Genomic DNA, 22,872 nt, shown 5'->3' with positions numbered 1-22,872 from the left:
TAATTGCTTAAGGCTGACAAAGGGAATAAGTGCACACAGTTCTTAAATGTTCAGGGGGAATTAACAGTGGGTATGACAGTGAAGTCCTTCCAACCATCACTGATCATCAGTAAATTTAGCATTTCATTTGGAAATCAAGGGAGCAAAGTCTGGAATAGTGGAGAGGCACACAGTCTAAGCTGCTTGAGGTCTAGTGTGAAGTTTCCACAATCAGTGATGATTTGGAAAGTCATGTCTCAATCTGCTGGTGTTGGTCCACTGTGTTATATCAAGTCAAAAGTCAGTGCAGTGTTTTCCTGGAAAATTCTACAGCACTTCATGCTTCCCTCTGCTGACAACATTTCATTTTCCAGCAGGACTTGGCACACTGCCCACAAGTGGGTAAGTACCAATTGGGTAAACCATAATCATCAACCATAAAGAAATAAACACACATTTTGAACTGAATTACTGAAATAAAGTAACTTTTCAACAATATTCTATTTTTTTGAGATGCACCTGTATTTGCTCATTTCTTCTCAGTTTTTTGATGATTGACGTCATGCACCTCAGGTCGGCCTCGGAGCAGAGCGGTGTGCGCGAAGGTGAACTGTCCTGAGCTGGATTCCGTAGTTTTGGACAAAACCAACTCGAAATGGGGGAGTTTTAATAGCGAAATATTGTTAAATCTGTCTGTTCTTACACAGAAGGGATATTTAACACTCTGTACATCAGCTTTGTAGTTAACTTAAAATTATTACAGGTTCCTGGTGTGTGTTTTACAGCTTTTTCCCAGTTCCGCAGTGTGTGTGGAGTCTGACATCCCTCCAGCTGATGGAGTTGTGCTGTCCTCCTCTGCTGCTGCTGCTGCGATGGAGCAGGTCTGAGAGAGAGAATCGGGCTTTCTGACAGCGGGGGAACTTCACTGAAACCGAGCGCACTGACCCTGAACCCCGAGGTAACCACCGACACTCAGCTACACACCCAGAACCGCGCCTTTATCCGCGTGTTTAGGGCGCGGGCGAGCCGGGGCCGGGTGTCGGGGCTGCGGGAGGAGGAGCTGCGGGCTGGAGCTCCTCTCTGGATCGGAGGCTCGCTCGGGTTTAGCCGACTAGCTGCTGTTTCGGTTCGGTTAGAGTTCGGATTTCAGCGCTCTGACTAAAAGGACGGTCCAGTAACTTTACTTGGGGAGTAGCTTCCTTGTTTTGGGCCTGTCTCAGTCTTTACCTCCACTAAACTCCAGCTCCAGCTCCCTAAACAAAACCGAAATCACTGAAATGTCAGACTAGCTGAAGCGGCTATCCGGCTAACTAGCTAGGCCTCCGTACTGTTAGGCTCGTGACTGTGTTTTTATAAGTAAACGGGTTTAAATCCCAACGGGTAAATCCGGGTAATTACCCAACTGTCGGCTTATAAAGCTTCACAGAAAACTCATATAACCAGCGTTAACTAACTGTATAACGAGCCTTCCTTAATATAGCCACAAATGGAGTTCATCAATCTGCTGGCTGGCTGGCTACTTACTTAGCCCTAGCTGTAAGACATGGTGGTGGTCTGAAGTTTGCTCTGTAGTTCTACTGTAAGACTGTAAGACTTCAAAATCTGCTCAAATCAATTTTACCCTGAAATGTTGTGCTTTTAATACTTGGTGTGTAACTAGCTTAATTATATTTAACTTATACTATTGCACAAGTTATATTGGCTTAAAAGTTACTGGTTGGCTTAACGTTATCCTAGCTAGATTTAGTTAACTATTTAGCTAGGTTAAATAAGTCAATACTTAAGCCCAAAATGTGATAACAGATATTTCATATATTGTAACCTTAGCTGTAATCTTAAAAACATCTTTTATCTACCATTTTTCACTTTATGACAATGTTAATCTGACAGTTTTCTACGTTGTGTCGAGTTTCACTAATAAACAGACCGATAGAAATGCTTTTGAAGATGCCTAGCCCTAGCTGTAAGACATGATGGTGCTCTAAAGTTTGCTCTGTAGTTTTACTGTAGGACTGTGAGGCTTTACAATCTGCAAATTTCAAATTTTCCCCAAAATGTTGTGGTTTTAAACATTTAAAGGTGTGTAGGTTAGTTATATTTATACCATTACACTAGCTATTTTGTGTTACAGGTTTACTAGTTAGCTAGATTTAGCTAACTAACTAGGTTAAATAAGTCAATAAGTTACTTAAAACCAAAATGTGATATGTCATGTACTATAGCTGTAATCCTAAAAATATCTTTGACCAGCCATTTAAAATTTTTGACAAAAAAGTACTCATATATTTTAAATAGCATTTTAAAATGCATTGTCCTGTTTTTTTTTTATGAAAACAAAAAAATATATATTCAACACTAAACTTTTTAAATGAGCCAGCTAAACAATGAAAGTGCCTTTTTGCCTTTTTAGCTGAATGATTTTGGTTGGTGAATATATGGGGCTTCCCTACTTGGAATAAAGAGTGTTTACATTGACTTCCATTGAAAGTTGTAAAGTTGTCATGGTTCTGAAGTTTTTCAGAACTGGTAGAGGCTTCCCAAATTAGACTTAAATGTCTTGACTCCCTTTGAGGAGATATGTTGCCCTAAATGTCCTGCAGTAAGTTTACTGAGTTTTACTGCTCTTTTGCAGTCACCTACAGAGCACTGCTAATAGCATGGTAATGATGCAGTGTTCTTTTAATTTATTTATTTTATCACAAATGTATCTGCATTCTTCTGCAAGGGCTTAATTGCTGCACTTCTGATAAAAAACACTAGTCAAGTGTGTATTTATATACTATATAGAAATGAAACACTGTTACTTGTATATTCTTTTCTACATTTTTTACATTATTTGACCCTTGCATTTAATAATTCTAGTGTGTACAAATTTCATGACAGGGTTCCCGCAGGTCCTTAAAATATGCATAATTTAGTTCTTAAATTGTCTTAACATTTCTGTAAATTTACTGTAGGTATTACATTTTTAGATGGTGCGTTTAATGCCAGTGGGAAAGCACTAACATTAGCGGAGAGCTTAGTAACATGCTAACAGGTTCTGCATCACAGTGGAACAAAATTGATGAAGAAAATTGATCATAAATGGGAAACGTTACATTTTAATTTTTAACACAATAAATTATTTTCTACTTAAGAAGTTATAACTACATTTTTGGGCCTTAAATATTTATAATATAATATTTATAACATATTTACTGAGGTCCTAAAAAGGTCTTAAAAAGCGTTCAATTTGACTTTTAACAAAGAGCAAGAACCCTGCATGATGAATTGGCCTCTTTAAAAGTAAAATTCAGATTCAGTTAGTGAATCTGTCATCTATTGATTGTTTGATAAGTGTAGATGCGCTGGTTTTATATGTACCTATATGAACCTAGAGTCGCTATGCCCCAGTGCTAAGCCTCGGTTCTAAAGCCATCCTCACTGGGCTGTAGAGGAGTTTTCTGTACTGAGGGAGCTCCATTCAATACTTTTGGGATAATCTGGTAGAGCTTAGGTCAGGCCCAAAATTAGGCTACAAGAATTAATTCTGAGTGACTTTATTCTAATCTAATATAATTTAACATGTTTTAAGATAAGAAAATAAATCTTAACAAAATATTTTTATATTGAGCTTATAGTCTATGTGCAAAAACAAACAAACAAACAAACAAAAAATTATTAGGCTATGCACTGCACAGCACTGCAAGTAAAGTGCGTACTACGGACAAGTGGAGTGTGCACTTTTTTAAAACACAGTTTTAAACCTTGCTAGTGATTATCATGCCATAGATTTATATAAAATAAAAATATTATTAAAAAACAGATGCCTACATTACATATTATTATCTTGCGCCCAATTCGGCCTGAGGAAAGTGGTGATAAATCTCGGCCCGACTCTATGGTTCGGACATAGAATCTAAGCTGCAACTTACAGCTATGTTCCAACATCTGCCATAGTTGAAAAGCCAGCAAAGCATGATGCATCTCCCTATTAATAACTCCTTGATTTCAGAATACACTTTGCATGAACTGATGTTTACAGTCTTTTAAACAGGCTTTTTTTAGAGTGTAGCTGCTGATTATGAAATCTGTGCTTCACTTTGGCATTGGTTACTGGGTTGTATGACACATTATCTTTTGAAATCCTCTGCCTCTCCCAGCAGTCTGCAGCGGAAGCCGCACACAATGTCCTTAAAACCGCGGGTGGTGGATTTTGATGAGACATGGAACAAGCTGCTGACGACCATCAGGGCTGTGGTGATGCTCGACTACGTGGAGAGAGCCACTTGGAATGATCGGTTTTCGTATCCTGCTTTACACCTGAAGGGAGATGACATATGTCCGGTGTCTAGTGGCAGTAAGTCAAGGCTTCAGTGGCTTTGCAGATGTTAAACCTTGACTTGCTACCTCTAGACAGCACTATTTAGAGCTATCAAATAAGCAAATTTTTGTTTTTTTAGCTTTAAATTCAAGGTAGTTAAAAAAAAAAAAAGTTTTACTTATTTTTTTAAGAAGAGCAAGCTAGCTATTTAGCTTTTATATTGAAAACATATCCTCTTTATATTTCAGTTGAAGTTAGGTGCAAAATATGCAAGTCGCTGCCAGTTAAAGTTCTTTACAGATTTAAAAAAAAAGGCACAAATCTGTTCCTCTGGCAGGGTCTATGTGTAAAATTATACAATCTTGATTATCCCATTTTGAAAATGATAACTACTTGACTTATTGCATTTAGCTCCCATCCCAACCTCCAACATTTAATTTATATTTAGTCTTAAAGAGCTTGGCCTTGGTTAATTTTTATTTTAGTACTGCAAATGTTATGAAATGTTCAAACTCTGACCTCCACAAAACTTTAACTCCACCCTCAGTGATATTTATGCATTGTGTGTGGCGTACCCAGAACCTTTGGGCGAGCGGCTTTACACAGAGACAAAAGTATTTCTGGAAAATCATGTCCGTCAGCTCTATAAGGTAAGGACCAGTGACGTTTCCTCTTGTGGACATTTGCTCACATGTAGTGCTGCCAAATGCAGAACTGGAGGTCATACTGAATGTTGTCTCTTTTTGTAGAAAGTGCTGGAGTCTGAGGAGAAAGTCCTGCTGATGTATCATAGATACTGGGAGGAGTACAGTAAGGGTGCTGACTACATGGATTGCTTGTACAGGTGCGTGGATGTAGACTCAAATAGGTAGAAATACATTTCTCTTATTAAATGGTTTGTGTGAAAATAGAAAATAAATTTTAGCTTTTTTGCATGTTTGTTTTTTTTTGTTTTTGCTCTTTATGAAAGTAGTGGAATAAATGTTTCACAGTAAACAAGCTCAGCTGGTTCTTTAGTCTGTTTACTAATGCAGTGACTCCTTATAAATGTGTTTTATTATGTGCCTGGTTTTCATGGAAACATAGCCTTTTATCCTCCAGTCTTTTGGATAATCCATCTATCACTTGTCAGTTCACAACGTAAAAAAAGCGATTGGCCAATTCAGGTAGCTTCACTTGATTTTTGCCTATGGTGGAGTAGCACAGTAGTTGCATTTGAGCATTGATTGATCGATTGTAGAGGCATAGTTTTTATAGTTTCAGTTTGACTTGTTATTGCAGGTGGTTGCATGTTTACCTATTTAAAACACTGTCAATTATATTCATATTTATACCAACTTATTACTGCTGTTTTATGGTGAGTATAACAAAAATGTATCACATTTTTATGTAAAAAATATATTGCAAGACCATTCTCTATGATACTTCACCGACCTGTGTTACTGAGGATAAAATACCCCTAAATAAGCAAATACCAGAAATTAAAGATTTATTGGTGTCAGTTTCACATAATTTTACAACCAGTATTTTTCACTGCAGGTTTATTCTGTTCATTTGATTAACACCAAAAGGTGGAGCAATAAAGCAGTAATTGTAGTAAGTCAACTGCGGGTGAGTCTTGGGGAGTTTAGAGTGCCTATGTTTCATTTAAAAAATATCAATATTTGACCCCATGTATCGATAATGTATCACAAATATGCAATATATAACACTATGTCAAATTTCATTACAAAGCTCCTCATGTTTTTTATGCAGATGTAATTACTATAGTTGTTGTTGTTATTGTAATATAATGTATTTAAAATTTCTGTGCCCTGTAAGCCCAGTCAGAGTTTAAGGTCAGTTCAGTGTGCCAGAGTTCACAGTGTTATGCTGCATCCTGGCAGTGTCACTGTCCTGCTGAGCTTAGACAGCTGAGGAAATAAGCAGAGAGCCCACAGAGGCTCATTGTAGCGCTGTAATTGTTGATTGTCTTTTGTCTTTACGGTTTCATCCAGTAACTCAGTTGAAATGTGGTACTTAAAATGTGATGTGTGTGCCAGACAGATAAACAGTGATGCATGAGGACAATGTTTGTTTTTATAGTGTTTTTCCAACTGTCTGTGCAATTATTATTTTACCTCAGGTACCTCAACACACAGTTCATAAAGAAAAACAAACTGACGGAAGCAGACTTGCAGTATGGGTACGGTGGGGTTGATATGAATGAACCGCTGATGGAAATTGGAGAGGTAAACACAACAAACTATTGTTCTTTTACTATGCTTAGATTTAATATTTTTGTTGCTCAGTATTTTATTGTGTATGTATGTTAACAGGTGCAAATTGTATAGATTTAAGAATATAATATTTAAGTGTTTTAACTAACAGAGTTAAACTTATTAAAGAGTATAACTAAATATCATGTTATCTTAAAATGTTATTATGATAAATTTTATAACTTTTGATTACATCTGCAGCTTGCACTTGACATGTGGAGGAAGCTGATGATCGAGCCACTACAGGCCACGCTGATCCGAATGCTTTTGAAAGAAATCAAAAAGTAAGTTTACTGTCTGCATGGATCACTGTTACTCTAGATGCTGTTTCATTTACAGTGTCATGTACAGCTAAGCCTCTGAACAAAAATAAGCTTGTCTCAAGCAGTTGTTTATTTTGTAAGCTGTGTTGAAGTTCTGGTAACTTGTATGTCACATCACATTTTGACTGGTCTTTGTGTCTTTTGTTTATGGATTAAAGTTTACTTCATTTGTGTATGAATTGTAAATATCTCAGGCTTACCTTGGCTTCTCTTGTCTGTAATGATATTAAAAAAATGTGTTCTGTCTCTAGTGACCGGTGTGGGGAGGATCCGAATCAGAAAGTAATCCATGGGGTTATCAACTCCTTTGTTCATGTTGAACAGTACAAGAAAAAGTTTCCTCTAAAGGTGAGTACTAGGGGTGGGAATCGATTACTATCTCACGATTCGATTCGATTCCGATTTTGGGGGCCACGATTCGATTCAAAATCGATTTTTGATTCAAAACGATTTGAATTATAAATATTTCTGCTTCTGGCTTATGAATCGTATTGAAAAAAAACCCTCCATAATATACACTGGTCCTGGAGCAAGTAATGTGTTACAAAAACAATAAAATGTGCAGGAATGTGGGTCCTCAGTGACAGAGGAATCACTGGGATATCACAATGACGTTAATGAACAATAAATAAATAATAAATAACACTGCTTTATTACCAGGCTACTAGCGGTGGTGTGTAGGTGACGCTGCTGGGCTGATGTGATGATAGCAGTGGAGCGCTAAAGTTCAGGAGCAGCTGCTGATTAATTAGTTAATTTAAGGTGGTTGTATTTCTTCAGAAAGGGGGCAGGAGGTGGAGAAATTAATTCATATTGTCCATTCCTTAATTCCTCTGTGATGAGGAGCTGAAATTAGCTCTGATTAGCTTATTGTTATTTTTCCGTTCCGCCTTAAATGCTGCAGCCCGCTGCCACCTGTAGCGTTATTTAAGGTGGAACTGGAAAGTTAGCTAGTTAGCTAGCTAACAGTTACTGAAACTAACTACTAGCGATCTTTTTATGCTTGTTATGAAGCATTCTGCCATAAAACATTAAAACTACACGTTAATCTAAGGTAATATAGTGCTTGTTCTGCCATCTTACCGGTGATTCTCAAACACCTACGCTCTGTGTGGGTCTGGAAGATCTCCAAAGGGACAAGCGCTATCCCCAGGGTTGCCAGGTCCAACAAAAATACCCAGCCCAAAACCCAGTCTAAAACCCGCCCCTCAGAATCGATTTTGGGACATTTTAAATCGATTCTGAATCGTAGTAAATGAGAATCAAGATTCTTATGTGAATCGATTTTTTGGCACACCTCTAGTGAGTACCATTAAAAATGTTGGCCACTGTTTTTTTTGTAGTGAGAAAAAAATTGTATGAGTCTAAATGTCTGTGTAGATTATTTGGCATAGGTCTTGGCATAGGACTGTGACCTATTTTATCTAAAAGGTTCCCTAGTGTGGAAATTGTTTTTACCTTACTTAACCAAAACAGGGGATGCAAAATAAGGAAATTCTTAAACTCCAAAATTGTTATGTGTCAGTCTTTGCACCTAGCCCACTAGCCAGTTAGCCTTTTATAAACTGTAGCTGCACCTCAATTGCTTACATTACCCTGAAAACAAACTTGACTACAGGTGCTGGTCAACGAATTAGAATAATTTGAAATAGTGCAATCATGAAATTCTTTGAATGCATTTTTTGTGCAGAAAGCAAATCAGGTGTTCACCGCACCTGTCCTACTCTTTAGACTAATCACAGAACTCGTTACCTGGAAAATAATTTGCTCAGCTGAGCTTTCCAAAAGGCCCATTTAGGCCATTTAACTGTGACACTGTTGTTTTATTGAATTAGAATAATGGAGAAACCGTTTCATTGAATTAGAATAAATGCTCGAATTTTTGTTTTCTGTGAAGAGTGTTCACTGTGCAGTATAAAGTCAGGGTTGAGTAGAATTTCTAAGTTGTAAAATCAATCATGGGTAAGCAGCGCGACCTCTCAACTGGAATAGTGGCTCAAATTCAAGCCCTTTGCCAACAAGGCTTGACCCAAACTAAAATTGCTGAGCAGCTCGGCATCAGCCAGTCTTCCGTCTGCAAAGCTCTCAAGAAAAACTGCAGCAAGCGCACCAACTGTTCCGGCGTCCGAAAAACTTCTGCTCGCGACAACAAGCAGCTGAGAAAGATCGCAGTCAGCAACCGGTTCAAGTCCACTTCCGAGCTCACCGACTAGTGGAACAAGCAGACCGGCGCTGACGTCTCCAGATCAACCACTTACCGTCGTCTGCGCGAACTCGGCTTCAAATCTCGCGTTCCAGCAGTAAAACCGATGCTGAACAAGAAACAAATGGAGAAACGGCTGAAGTGGGCCAAAGACCACGGCGAGTGGACTGCTGAAGACTGGCAGAAAGTGGTCTTCAGTGACGAATCACGCTTCTGCATCTCCTTTGGTGAGCAAGGTACTCGTGTCTGGCGTCGTGGTGGCGAAACCTACGAGTGCGTGAAAAGATCCGTCAAGTTTCCCTAGAGCGTTATGGTCTGGGGATGCATGTCCGCTCGAGGTGTAGGGAAACTCTGCTTCCTCAAGAAGACTGTCAATGCTGCTGTATATCAAGATGTTCTGGAAACGTTCCTGATTCAGACTGTTGAGGAACAGTTCGGCGAAGAAGACTTCATATTTCAACAGGATCTTGCACCGGCTCATGCGGCAAAGTCGACCAAAGATTGGTTCACTAAAAAACAGCTTGAAGTTTTGGCATGGCCGGCCAACTCGCCTGAAAACCTCAATGTCATTGAAAACCTTTGGGCCATCCTCAAGCGGAAAATTCGCGACAGAAAGCCTACTACGCTGGACCAACTGAAGCAGAACATCGCCACTGCCTGGGAAGCTGTGAGTGCGGAAACTTGCGACAAGCTGGTCAAATCGATGCCGCGGAGACTTCAGGCAGTCATACAAGCCAAGGGGGCAGCCACAAAATACTGAGAAAGTGATGATTGTAATTATAATAAAAATTATTCTAATTCAATGAAACGGTTTCTCCATTATTCTAATTCAATAAAACAACAGTGTCACAGTTAAATGGCCTAAATGGGCCTTTTGGAAAGCTCAGCTGAGCAAATTTTTTTCCAGGTAACGAGTTCTGTGATTAGTCTAACGAGTAGGACAGGTGCGGTGAACACCTGATTTGCTTTCTGCACAAAAAATGCATTCAAAGAATTTCATGATTGCACTATTTCAAATTATTCTAATTCGTTGACCAGCACCTGTACAGTGGCTGAACCAAACTGGGGCAAAACACACATCAAAAGCGACCAGTACCAGCTTGTAATTCTGAAAGACCTGGTAATAATTAGAATGCTATGGTATGTTGCTCCTAGGAGCCATCATGATGTTGCAAACCAGCCAATAAAAGCAGATTTTATCATGTTTCTATTATGACCTTCTGCGACAGAATTTATGAATGTAGACAATCTGTATATATCTCTGAATAAATTAAATACTCAAAAAATGCATTCTGTCTAAGCTTTTAAGCAAGTTATGCTAAATTAGCTTTTAATGACACTGTATTGTTTTAGAATATCTGAAAATGTGTCTCTGCTCTGTATGCCCTTCTGCACACTTACAACTCACATGGGAACCACACCCTCTGTTGCTGCATTCTAGTTTTATCAGGAGATCTTTGAAGGGCCATTTCTGACAAAAACGGGCGAGTATTACAAACAAGAAGCCTCCAACCTACTGCAAGAATCCAACTGTTCTCAGTATATGGAGAAGGTAAGGTGGGGCAGACATACACTTTTGTTTTTGCTGATGGTTTGTTTGCCAATCTTGATTCTGTTCTTATAAAAATACAATTAGAGACTGGTTGTGTTTTCACAAGCACACTGATCAGTCGTAATGCACTGAGATAAACTGCAGCTGGTATCAATTTATGTTTAAGAGAGCTTCTTAAAGCATTCTCATCTTGTACCACAGTCTCTTGATTTGGACCTTTTCCAAGTAATTTTATGCTTGTTTGATTTGGGGAAAATTGTCTGATTTTATCTGTCAGTGTTCATTAGACGTACTGGTTGGTATGCTTAAGATGAATGTTAGTATCATGTTTCATTCTGTTGAATAGTGTTTTAGACACAGTCATGCAGTCATGAAAGCCCCAGTGATCGCTTCATAGATTTCACATTTCTGGAATCGGTGTAGATAAGGGCTCTTTATTATTTACTGGAAATTTTACTCTACCATTAACATGACTTTGTTTTTTCTTTCTTTTCTTTTTTTTTGTTATTGGTCTGTTGTTTCAGAAGTCGTAGGTAAAGCAAATCAATTAAAAAGAGACACATTTTGTTAAGTTTACTTGTGGGAATACTGCAGACTTTCCAGAAACATTTTGAGACATTTTCAAATCAGATTAGTGGGTTTACTGCTGTATAATCTTGTGGAGCTGTCATAAATAATCAGTTATCAGAACTAGAGCTAAGCACTTGAATGGAAATGAATTTCCTTTATAGCTTCCTATGATCAGAGAGTCTGTGGTTTTCTGGGTTGCAGGTTTTAGGGCGGTTGAAAGATGAAGAGGTGCGATGTCGGAAGTACCTGCACCCGAGCTCCTACGCCAAAGTCATTCACGAATGCCAGCAGAGGATGGTGGCCGACCATCTGCAGTTTCTGCATGGGGAGTGCCAGAACATCGTCAGACAAGAGAAGAGAGACGGTGAGTATTTTTTTTATTCTGACAGCCTCAATCAATCTATTCAAACTACAAAATGCTGAGTGTGGTTTAGCAATTTGTCTTTCACATGGAGTTGTAACTAATGAGGAATTACCATAGATTAACATTTCATGCACACCAACAAGGTCAAGATTACTCATCAATCCAAAAAAACAATTCAGATATTCTATTTCATTATTTTTTCTTTTTTTTTCATATCAAAAGAATGATTTAATTTGACAATGAAAACATCCAAAACTTCTGGTTCCAACAGGCAAAAAACATGCTCCAGATATACAACATTGTATAGTTTTATGTTTCTATTATTAAAAGTAATAGTTTAATAATAATAGTGACTGTTAGATAGTAGTAGTAGTATAGTATATAGCTCTCATAAGTTGTTCCTCATTATATCTCAAGGTGTTTAACAGCTAATTCTCAGCGGTGATCTTTTTTGTTGTTGTTGTTGCGTCAGTGACTCTTGGTCATCCTTTAGTGTGAACAGTATGTTGGGAAGGAGCCCAAAGCCCTGATTTTCACTTTTGGATCTGGGGATTTGATGTGGCTTGTTCTGGCTTGTTTTCAGACATGGCGAACATGTACACGCTGCTGCGGGCTGTCTCCAACGGCTTACCTCACATGATACAAGAGCTGCAGGTGCACATTCATGATGAGGGTCTCCGAGCCACCAGTAACCTCTCTCAGGAAAATGTGAGTTTTATGGGAAAATAAAATATATATGTAAATTTGATTCTGTATGTCTATTTTCTATGTGTCTGAACTAATTAATTAAGAAATCCTTATAAAGGCAATATTACTGTTTCAAGTTTACATACGCTTGTTGTGGACATAAATGCATTAGCAATTCTGGGATTTAAGTGTTTTTTTAATACTCTAACACTGAATTCTCAGGGGTACAAACACATACATACACTTACGTACGACCCTTAGATTATTAAGTGAGTGGTGCTGATAGTTTCAAAATATATTTTAGCATGCCATAGCCAAGGGCAACTTTTTGTTAGTGATTTTAATCGACTACAGCTGGTTGCTTTCCATTTAAAAGGGTTTGAGTGAAGTGCATCTTGTACCTGTACAAGTTAATAGTAAGTATATACATTAAGGAAATCCCACACTGTCACCCTAACATGCACGGAAATTGATAAACAATCCTTAAACCACTAAGGCACAGGTCTGCAATAAACTAGAAACTGCTAAAACACCAGTGTCACTGACGATGTTCAAAATGAGTTACACATTGCAGTGAGTTATTCATAGCCTCATAATACCATAACAATCATGTACACAATGTGAACTTTTATCCACCGCTTTATACCCTTTGAGCAACTATTAATCTGAAGTACTTTTGATAATTAAATAAATTCATTAAAAAAGCATAGATTCAATTAATAAAGAATGTCTGCCTCAGGGTTAATTGAATTAATAAAAAAATCTGAAAAAAAAACCTAATGCACTCAGGAAAGACTGGCACCAGTGCAGTGATGTTACTTGTCATGGCTGTTTAGTCTGTTGCCCCAAGAAGTAGTATGATTAGTGTGTCTTCCTGTAATTTATATTATTTATTGTTTTTTATGTCCTTTTTCTGCAGATGCCAACCCAGTTTGTGGAGTCTGTGTTGGAGGTTCATAGTAAATTTGTCCAGTTGATTAACACAGTGTTGAATGGGGACCAGCATTTTATGAGCGCACTTGACAAGGTATAGAGCATTTCTTATTGCATAAATAAATTTACATCAAAATGATGAATAAAGGTCAGTGGCATGATTTAAACATTGCATAAATCTCATACAGGGCCCCAAACCTGTACCTGCTTGTCAGATTTCCAGGTTTATAAAGGCCTGCCATTCCAGCGTGTGCAGGCTTGTCAGACTTAATGGGAAGTTACATATTTAATCATAGACTTTAAATCCTGTCTGAGATTGTTGGACGACTAAATGAGACATTGAATATGTTGGATGTTTTTCTGTATTTTTGTATAAAATCAGTTTTGGCAACTGAGCACATAATTTAAATTAATTTGTTTCACTAATCTTTCACTAAAGATTTTACTGTAAAAACTCCAGGTCTCATTAAAGCAAGGTATTAAGATTTTGTTCTGATTTTGAGTAACATACTTTATCTTGTGATGTAGTCTAAAGAACAAAGCTTCTCTTACAAGAACACATAAATACATAAACATACATAATTTGTGTGGATTAATGACCAAGCTAGGTTGTTGATATGATGATAACTATAAATATTCCTAGACTCCACTAGTCTAAAGCTTAGGGGATGTTGTAATGAATACAGTGATATAAACCATGACTTTAAGTATGATATTTTGTATAAATATTCTATTATTCTAAAATTACAATAAACGATTACTGCCCAGATAAGCGTTTTATTCTAATTTCCACAGGTGCTGAGAGAATTGCTCAATACCATTTGTACACACAATATTCTTACATTTTGTTTGTGTGTGTAAATGTGAAAGTGAGTGTACTGGGCTTATGCTTTTGGCCCAGTGGGTGGCATCAAAGAGTCAGATGTTGTGGATTTGGTTTTATGGCACTAACCACATTTGCAGGCCTTGCATGTAATGCTTAGTGATAAAATTATGACTGACTGTTTTATGAAATATTATGTTTTAGGCATTGACTTCAGTAGTAAACTACAGAGAGCCTAAATCCATCTGTAAAGCGCCTGAACTGGTGAGTGCACGGCCCTAGATTCTATTTAAGCATAACCATACGAGTTCTAAAATATTTCACACTAAAGCATGTTTTTTTTCAAGAGTGCTGCAAATAATTGTTGTGTGTACGTGTCTTTTATTTGTGTGTGTGTGTGTGTGTGTGTGTGTGTGTGTTTCTTCATGCTGTGGTGCAGCTTGCCAAGTACTGTGACAATCTGCTAAAGAAGTCAGCGAAGGGGATGACTGAGAACGAGGTGGAGGATAAGCTGACCAGCTTCATCACTGTTTTCAAGTACATTGATGACAAAGATGTCTTTCAAAAGGTATGTTTAGTTGGCTATATATTGATTAATTAATTAATTAATTAATTATATTCCCAAATGTGTGTTTGTGTGTGTGTTTGTACACACACAATGTACAAATGCACCCACAGTTTGTCTAGTCTCTGAATAGAAGCACTGCCAATTAAATATGAAGCAGATGAACATGAATCATTTGGCATCAATAATAATAACAAATGTGGGCAATTGGGGGTATATAGCTACTCAGTATTGAGCAGCATTGGTGACCATCCAACATCCATAACTGGTTATACATCATTACACACAGGCCTTTTGCAGATATTTTAGCATATATCAGATATATAATATTGCTTTAAACATTGTTTTAGTAGTATGCATCTGTTCATAAACTTAAAAGACCCAGCTATGCAACCTTTTTTTTTCATGTTCTCCCTGTCATTTCCTTATTAGGTCTCATGTTGTTTAATTGCTAAGTAGTTTATGTTCACATCTAGGCCCTTTCCTGTTTACTTGCCTTTAAATTTCTCTGTAAATTCATAAGTAAAATGTGCTTATGTAAAACTTGTAAAACTAAGTTTTTTCTTTCTTACAGTTTTATGCAAGAATGCTTGCTAAGAGATTAATACACGGCCTCTCCTTATCCATGGACTCAGAGGAGGCCATGATCAACAAACTTAAGGTAAGGCAGCAGTTTTGTGTTGCACTGTGTGTCTCTTTGAAGTGGCCTATAATTCTATGCTCCTTGCCTATAAATGTAGTGATGTGATTCAGCAGTAATCACCAGTCCTCTTCTGACTCCCACTCCTGCACAACAGCTGCTATTACGTATAATCAGTAGCACAAATGAAAGGGCACTTGTGATGAAAGTATACAAACTGTGCCCTTTTTTGTTTGTTGCTTTTTTTCCTGACTCTTTTTCTGTCCTTTAACCTGCAGCAAGCGTGTGGCTATGAGTTCACAAGCAAACTGCACAGAATGTACACAGACATGAGCGTTAGTGCCGACCTCAACAACAAGTTCAACAACTTCATCAAAACCCAGGAGATAGTGGTGGACCTGGGTATCAGCTTTCAGATCTACGTGTTACAGGTAAGAGCAGGCAAGATAGACAGCGAGAGACCACACAAAAACGTGTGGAGCTAGAGGGAAAAATATGTACTGGGCTTGAGAAGTTAATGTTGTAATGGATTCAGCAAGCGTAAAGTACAGATAATTTGACATGTAGTTACTCTGACATCTCTTTTCCAAATGTAGACAAATCCAGACAAATTTAGACAAGTTCTCTGAGATTTGGGAGACATGAGGGGATTTTGTAAGGTAACAGGCTGTCTGTGAATGTGTGTGTGTGTGTATATTGCAGGCAGGTGCATGGCCTCTTACACAGGTCCCCTCCTCTACGTTCGCCATCCCTCAGGAACTGGAGAAGAGTGTACAGATGGTAAGTTCTTACATTCTTGAGTATTTAACAATACTTTTTTTTTACCTCTATTTAATGAATAAATTAATAAATAATCTATTTAAATATAGCAGTTTACAGAGGTTACATGTTCTTTATGTCTTTTCTCCCACAGTTTGAGTTGTTTTATAATCAGCATTTCAGCGGGAGGAAGCTGACCTGGTTACACTATCTTTGCACAGGTACCATGCACAGGTTCATTATAACACATTATAATGAAAATCCTATAAATCTATAAGTAATATTTATTTTTGGTGTTGACCTACAATGTTTATGCAGCTTTATTAATCCAAATACAATGAAAAAAAAAAAAAAGTTAATTTGCACATCTGTGTATAGTTTAGATTCTCTGCTCAAGTCCTAACTCGGGCCAAGTCGGTTTGAGAATTCCCACCAATCTCTTTGGGCCCTGTTAGTTTGGGCTCATAAAAAAGGTCTTTGACATACATGTGTGCCCTTTCACTTGTCCGCAGCTATAGCCCTTCGCATGGTTTATTTAAAAGCTCCGCACCTTGCTCACTTGGTGCGCCACACACCTTGTGCGCATCTAAGCTCTACATCTTTGTCGCAGGGAGTGCCAATTAAAGCGGCTAAATTCATTAATTAGAAGTGATATCTGCAAATATCTGGACACAGTGAGTATAATAGTGAGGCCTGTCACAATAATGACATTGTCAGTTAGACACTACCTTAATTATTTTAGCTAACTTCAGTATTGCTTATTCTGTTTAGTTAGTAAGAAGAGTACTTTGGCATGAATAAATTGACCTGTTTAAAAAATAGTGGTTTAATTTTGTAGAATATATAAACATTTTATAATTTCAAGGTCAATGTCTGTATTGAAAAAGGTGACATTGTATTAATTATTTGTTTGTATTAATGTCATAAAATGTGTTTTTTTTTTAAGATAACAGTACTATAAATCCTCAAACATGTGAGTCATTGTGACAGGCCTACTGTATAGTACTAGTATTTATTTTACTAATCCTGCTTTTGAGATAATAGCAGCCAGAACTGCTTTGTGTACCCCAGTAAACACACGCACAAACACAAGTCTGATCTTGTTGATGCTGTGCCGTGAGGTGATGTTTGTTGTTTGAATGTTTTGGGCCATATGTAACATATTTCAGAGCGTGCCATTTCTGTGGAACTGGTATCATCGACTTATTCTTTAGAAATGTAACTGGGATTAGACTGTTAACATCAACATAATTGATAACATCAGGCAGAATTGCTCAAAGCAAAGTCATCACTCCTCTCGGAATACACCCTCTTTTCTGTACATGTTTCGAATAACTATCACTAACCTGGAGAACATCTGATACTGCTCCAGTGAATCATGCTGAGTTTCCCTTTCACTCTTTTACACACTTTTTTTTTTTTTTTACAGGTGAGGTGAAGATGAACTACCTGTCCAAACCCTATGTGGCCATGGTTACTACCTATCAAATGGCGGTGCTGCTGGCCTTCAACAACAGCGAGACTGTGGGGTATAAAGAGCTGCAGGACAGCACACAGATGAGTGAGAAGGAGCTGCAGAAGACCATCAAGTCCCTGCTGGATGTCAAGATGATCAATCATGACTCACAGAAAGTAAGTTTGTGTTTTATGCAGGGGTGTGCCATATTGTATTTTTTTGCAATAATGCCAGTTTAATTTTTAAACTGTAAAAAAAACATATTGTATATCTTGGAAGTCTATTTTTTATATGTTTTTCTATATACTGTAAAACTGTAAGGGTATTTTTGTACAATTGTGTATTTTGGTTTACAAAATAGGCAAAAGGTTACAGATTTGTTCATCTATTTATACTTATGAAACTATCATTTATTTAATTTATATATTTTGTTCTTGAAAGTATTAAAATATACTTTTTGTGTTTGGTCATATAAAAAAAGAATTATCATATCAAAAATACCCTGAAATATTGTAATATTTTTTTAGGGTCAAATCACCAGCTTCTAATCTCATATAGCTGCTGATAAATAATAAAGAATAATTTTTACTATAGATTCTTAGTTATGTATGTTTATGTACTTTAACTTTCTGTTCTGCTTTGCTTATGCCTTCAGGAGGAAATTGAGGCCGAATCTACTTTTTCACTAAATATGAGTTTCACTAGTAAAAGAACCAAGTTTAAGATCACTACGTCAATGCAGCGGGACACACCACAGGTACGACACTGTAACACTCCTATATATTGCTGGTTCTGTGAAAAAAGCTCTTTACACAGCACTATAAACAGAAAAAAGTAATAATTCTTTGTTTAATTATGGGGATTAGATATGACTGTGAGGATGTACTGTCTGTGTCATATGAAGCCAACTGCATGACTCAAGCTGTCTTTGAATGTGTATATTAGGAGATGGAACAGACGAGGAGTGCTGTGGACGAAGACAGGAAAATGTATTTACAGGCTGCTATAGTGAGGATTATGAAAGCCAGGAAGATCCTGAGACACAATGCCCTCATACAAGAAGTGAGTTTTCTGACTGCATGCCTGCCTGCCTGCCTGCTCTCTCTCTTTCTCTCTCTCTCTCTATATATATATATATTTTATTGACTTATTATTGTCTTGTAGTCTGATAATCTTTATTTCTTATCATTTTCTTAGATTGTGACATTTGTGCAGTTTTAGGAAACAAAAGCTCAATTTTAAATTTCTTAAAATTTAACAGGATATTTTTGTTGCTGTGCCTTTTAAGATTGGCATATTAAGTATATGCTTTGACTGGCTCAACTGCATTGTGCTTTATTCAGAAAATAATTATTGTTATTATAACATCACAAAGGTCAGTAGGTTTAAAATGGGTTTTAAAACATCATATTCATTAATTTACTGTAGGGTTCAAGCTATGTGTTAAAGGTGTCCCAATCAAGTTATTTTGCTCCATGATAAATCATATGAAATCTTTGTGTGATTTCATAAACAAACAGCCAGGTAGATCGTGTAACATATAAATTAAATAAAATTACTTTGCTTTTAGTAATAGTTAACTGTGCAATAAATCATTTTAGCTCCCAGTTCCTTTAAAACACTGTAGTCAAATAACTGTTTTTGCATGTGCGTACATACAGAAATGTACTTTCAGATATTTTATTTTATTTAATCTTCATGTTTCCCTGTAAAATAGTTCCACATTGTAGACTGTAAACGGTCTTATTACCTTCTTAGAACACTCCCAGCTTCAGGCTGTAAATTATGTCCCTTAATGATCATCTTGAGGGCATAAGAGGGCATGTTGTAGATCCTGCTTTCAGATTTCAGTTTTTTCCATCATACATGCTTTTTAATGAGGCATTTTAGTATATGCCTCTTTTTAAAAGTCATATTTACTATAAGATTTGGCTTTGGTGTTTATTTTGCGAAGGGTTTAAGCTGAATTCCTAAGGTGTGAGATATGACAGCTTTTAAATGGGATACTTAGGGGGACTCTATTAAGGACGTCTGTCGAGACACGCATATGGGCCACACATGTCTTTAAGAACATTACACAAACACAAAACTGCATGTACAAGGCCCCTGCACACGTCTTATGTAGATATCTTTATCTAAGCCTTCATTAGTAAATCAGGTGAACAGCAATTGGAACTGAACTAATCCATACAGTGTCTAGAGTTCACAAAGATGACAAATCAATACAGGTGTACAGTTGAGTGAAAAAAAAAAAAGGGTGCATGAAATAAAACAAGAAATATACACTTACGCTATACACATTAACATTATGAACATACAATATTGCATGTAATGTTGAATGTACTGTGAATAAAGTGCAAGGTGCGGTGTGAGTTCATATGGGATGAAATAAGACCGGTGTGGAGGCCTGTGGTGGTTTGGAAAGAACACTGTTCTACTGGCTGTTCAGCAGTCTGAAGGCCTGGGCAAAGAAGCTGTTTTGGAACCAACTGGTTCTAGTCTTCATGCTTCTGTACTTTCTACTACCTGGCAGCTGTGAGAACAGGTAGTTACTTGAGTTAAGGTCCTTCATGATCCTTCTACATTTCCTCAGGCAGCGGTTGGTCTGAGGTTTTGAAACTGAACCCCAGGCACTACAGCTCTGCAGGGCTTTCTGCTTAAAAACAGTACAGTTCCCTTACCAGGTGTTAATGCTCCCTGTCAGATTACTTTCAATAGTGCAGGTGTAGAAAGTACTGAGTATACAGGGATTCAGACCAAATCTTCTCAGCCGCATGAGGAAGCAGAGGTGCTGCTGAGCTTTCTTCACCATCCGTGTGGTGTGTTCTGACCATATAAGATCCAAGCTGATGTGAACACCAAGGAACTTAAAGCTGCTGACCCTCTCCTCTGCAGTTGTATTAATGAAGATGAAGAGTGCACTCCCTCCTGCTTCCAGAAGTTCACAATCCAGCTCCTTGGTCTTGCTGCCGTTTAGAGAGAGGTTGTTTTCCTGGCACCAGCTAGTCAGGATGTTACCCTCCTCTCTGTAGGCTGATTCTTCACTATTGGGGATTATCTCCAATCAAAGCTGTGCAGACGGGGTTCCCTCATCTGTGCTGTATATCAGACTGCTCCTTCGACTCTGCATTTCAGACTACTGTGTTCTCCCAACTGTGCTTTTTAAAGCATGCTTTTTAACGTGTGCTCTTCAGATTGTGCACTTCTAACAAAGTGCCACATGCTATTTTTTCCAGAGACCCTTTTATTGACCAGAACAACTTGTAAAGAACATACACGCACAGTAGTTGTAGGTGTTGACAGAAGCACAGGATCAGTTTTCTGGATTCCCACCCTATCTACATTCCTCTGCCACATTTAGGCACTTTTCCCGCTCGCTTCAGGCTCTTGTATGCAAATCTGGGCTTCATCCCTTCTCTCTTAGGTCTGTGTGTGTATTCTATTAGCGTTAAAATGTTTGTAAATTTTTCTGTCTGTACACACTTTGACTGTTTCGGTAGCCTTTTTTGTTGCAGAATTTGACAGAGGACATTATGCCTTGTGTTGTCTCCTAATCTAGTTGATCAGAAGGATATTATATTTGAAGACTGTGGTTCACAAACTGGGTCCAGATTTAAAAACCTTTTATCTCCTAAAACTTGTAAAGAATCTTGAACATTAAAAAGTTCTTAATAATGTTTAAAAAAATCTGAACTGTCTCTAAGAATAACTAAGAATTACTAACCTAAGACACCGCTTTGGATTTATAAAATGCCAGTCCAATTGTATGAAATCATTTAGAGCTGCTTTAGCTTTTATCTTGAGTATGAAGAAGAAAGAGAGCACTTTTGTTACTTTGTGAATCCAGCCACTGGTTCTTAGGGCACCCCGAGGGTATCCGCACATTATATTATTCATTATATAACATTATATTCATATTGTTTAGACTCATCTATCACTGATATACGAACATATGAATATAATCATACAATTTATTGTTATATTAAGAAGAATGCATGTGATCTATTCTTGGAAAACCAGCACAGTTGGGATTTGAACTTAGTGTCATAATTTGTACAGTATTTTGGACAGCTTTGACGTTTTTTTCTATAGTGAGAATAAACCCTTTTATTGTTTTTTTCCAAAAGGATGCATCACACAGTAAGCTTATTGTATGTTTCTCATCTCTCTGCTTCAAGGTGATCAACCAGTCTAAAGCCAGATTCAACCCCAGTATCAGCATGATCAAGAAGTGCATCGAAGTGCTTATCGACAAGCAGTACATTGAGCGGAGCCAGACATCTGCGGACGAGTACAGCTACGTCGCATAAAAGAATCGTCACTTGGCGGACAGATCGCAAATCATGTTCTTTTTTTTTCGGCTGTGGCTGGCTCAGGCTCTCTCCCGAAGGGAAGAAGCGGGACTGTGCCTCCATCTTATGTGGGGGGAGGGGGAGGGGCCTCCAAGTAACCAGGCAGCCATCAACACCCCCCACCTCCCCTCCAACCCACCCTTTCTGATTTTATGCTGTTTACATCACCAGTGCCACGCCCTAGAGCGTCAACGAAAACAAAAAAAAGAAAAATGCCTATAGCTATTCAAGTGAGAGCTGATAATACATTTTTAGACGATGTAATCGTAACCAGAGAAACCAAGAGAGCGAGCGGATGTGCCGAGCTGTGTCAGAATTTTAAAAAAGAAAAAAGTGTCAGAGAAAAACAACCATGCTTTCTTTTCTCACGTTTGCAGTTGTCGTGTGTTTTTCTTTTTTTAAATGTATCAAAGTAAGAGGAAAAAAAATATTGTAATAAAACCGTTATACTGATAATTGTATTTACTTTCAAAATGTAAAAAAGTAAACAAATAAGAGGTGACAAACATGATTCTGCTGCTTGTCCAATAAATACTTATAAAAGAAAATCTCACCTTTGTAAACATTATGTACACGGACATGCCAAAAGTCATGAGACAGGATCTAGCATTGTGTACCATGACTTTTGCCATGTCTCATGGAAGGTAAAGAAAGATGCACTGATTTGTTGGATGGATGTGTGTGTGTGTGTTGTCCTGCATTAACAATATATGATCAATACTAAACTAATATAAAATACTGTAATCCCACGATTTTTGGCATGTCAGTGTGGTAGACTGGGGCTGAATGAGTCAGATGGTTAAATAAATGGTTATGTGGAGACGTCCTGCCAGCTTCTCCACTGTTCTCAGGTGGCTATTTAATGTAAGAAAGTTCAGCTTCAAGCCCAGGACTCGTTTCATAGCTCGCTCTGTGCTACCTCTTGGCTAAGGATTTTCTCTAAATCAGCTCCATATGAGGAGATCTGATCAGTCCCATATTCCACTCAGCGTACGTCATGAGTAAAGCATGTTCAGTGTACTGACAATTATATTGTCATTTGATTTAAGAGACTACGTTTTGCGGTTTATCTGATGTCATTTTAGTTTGACAGAAAAAAAAAGAA

At 37.7% G+C, this 22,872-nt stretch overlaps 1 protein-coding gene across 3 annotated transcripts; it reads left to right on the top strand.

Annotated features, from left to right (window-relative positions):
• The first annotated feature begins 740 nt into the window (after positions 1-740).
• cul2 (cullin 2) lies at positions 741-22,315 on the top strand. 3 transcript variants are annotated; one of them, XM_007238650.4, is made up of 21 exons: positions 741-937; positions 4,125-4,265; positions 4,830-4,932; positions 5,032-5,126; positions 6,408-6,513; positions 6,742-6,824; positions 7,115-7,211; positions 10,508-10,618; positions 11,390-11,552; positions 12,136-12,260; positions 13,159-13,266; positions 14,200-14,259; positions 14,435-14,563; positions 15,135-15,221; positions 15,479-15,631; positions 15,903-15,980; positions 16,114-16,180; positions 17,389-17,591; positions 18,071-18,172; positions 18,361-18,477; positions 21,594-22,315. In XM_007238650.4, exons 2-21 carry the CDS (start codon positions 4,147-4,149, stop codon positions 21,723-21,725), a joined length of 2,238 nt encoding a protein of 745 aa, XP_007238712.1. In that variant the 5' UTR covers positions 741-937; positions 4,125-4,146; the 3' UTR covers positions 21,726-22,315. The 3 variants fall into 3 exon arrangements, with proteins under 3 accessions (XP_007238712.1, XP_007238711.1, XP_022529133.1); XM_007238649.4 differs by having other exon boundaries at positions 747-937; positions 4,122-4,265; XM_022673412.2 differs by lacking the exon at positions 741-937 and adding an exon at positions 1,414-1,566 and having other exon boundaries at positions 4,122-4,265.
• The last annotated feature ends 557 nt before the right edge of the window (positions 22,316-22,872 follow it).

The sequence above is a fragment of the Astyanax mexicanus genome, chromosome 6, assembly GCF_023375975.1.
Source record: "Astyanax mexicanus isolate ESR-SI-001 chromosome 6, AstMex3_surface, whole genome shotgun sequence".
Taxonomy (NCBI): Eukaryota; Metazoa; Chordata; class Actinopteri; order Characiformes; family Acestrorhamphidae; genus Astyanax; species Astyanax mexicanus.
Note: the sequence above shows the minus strand (reverse complement) of the source record. Positions and strands in the feature narration are given on the sequence as shown.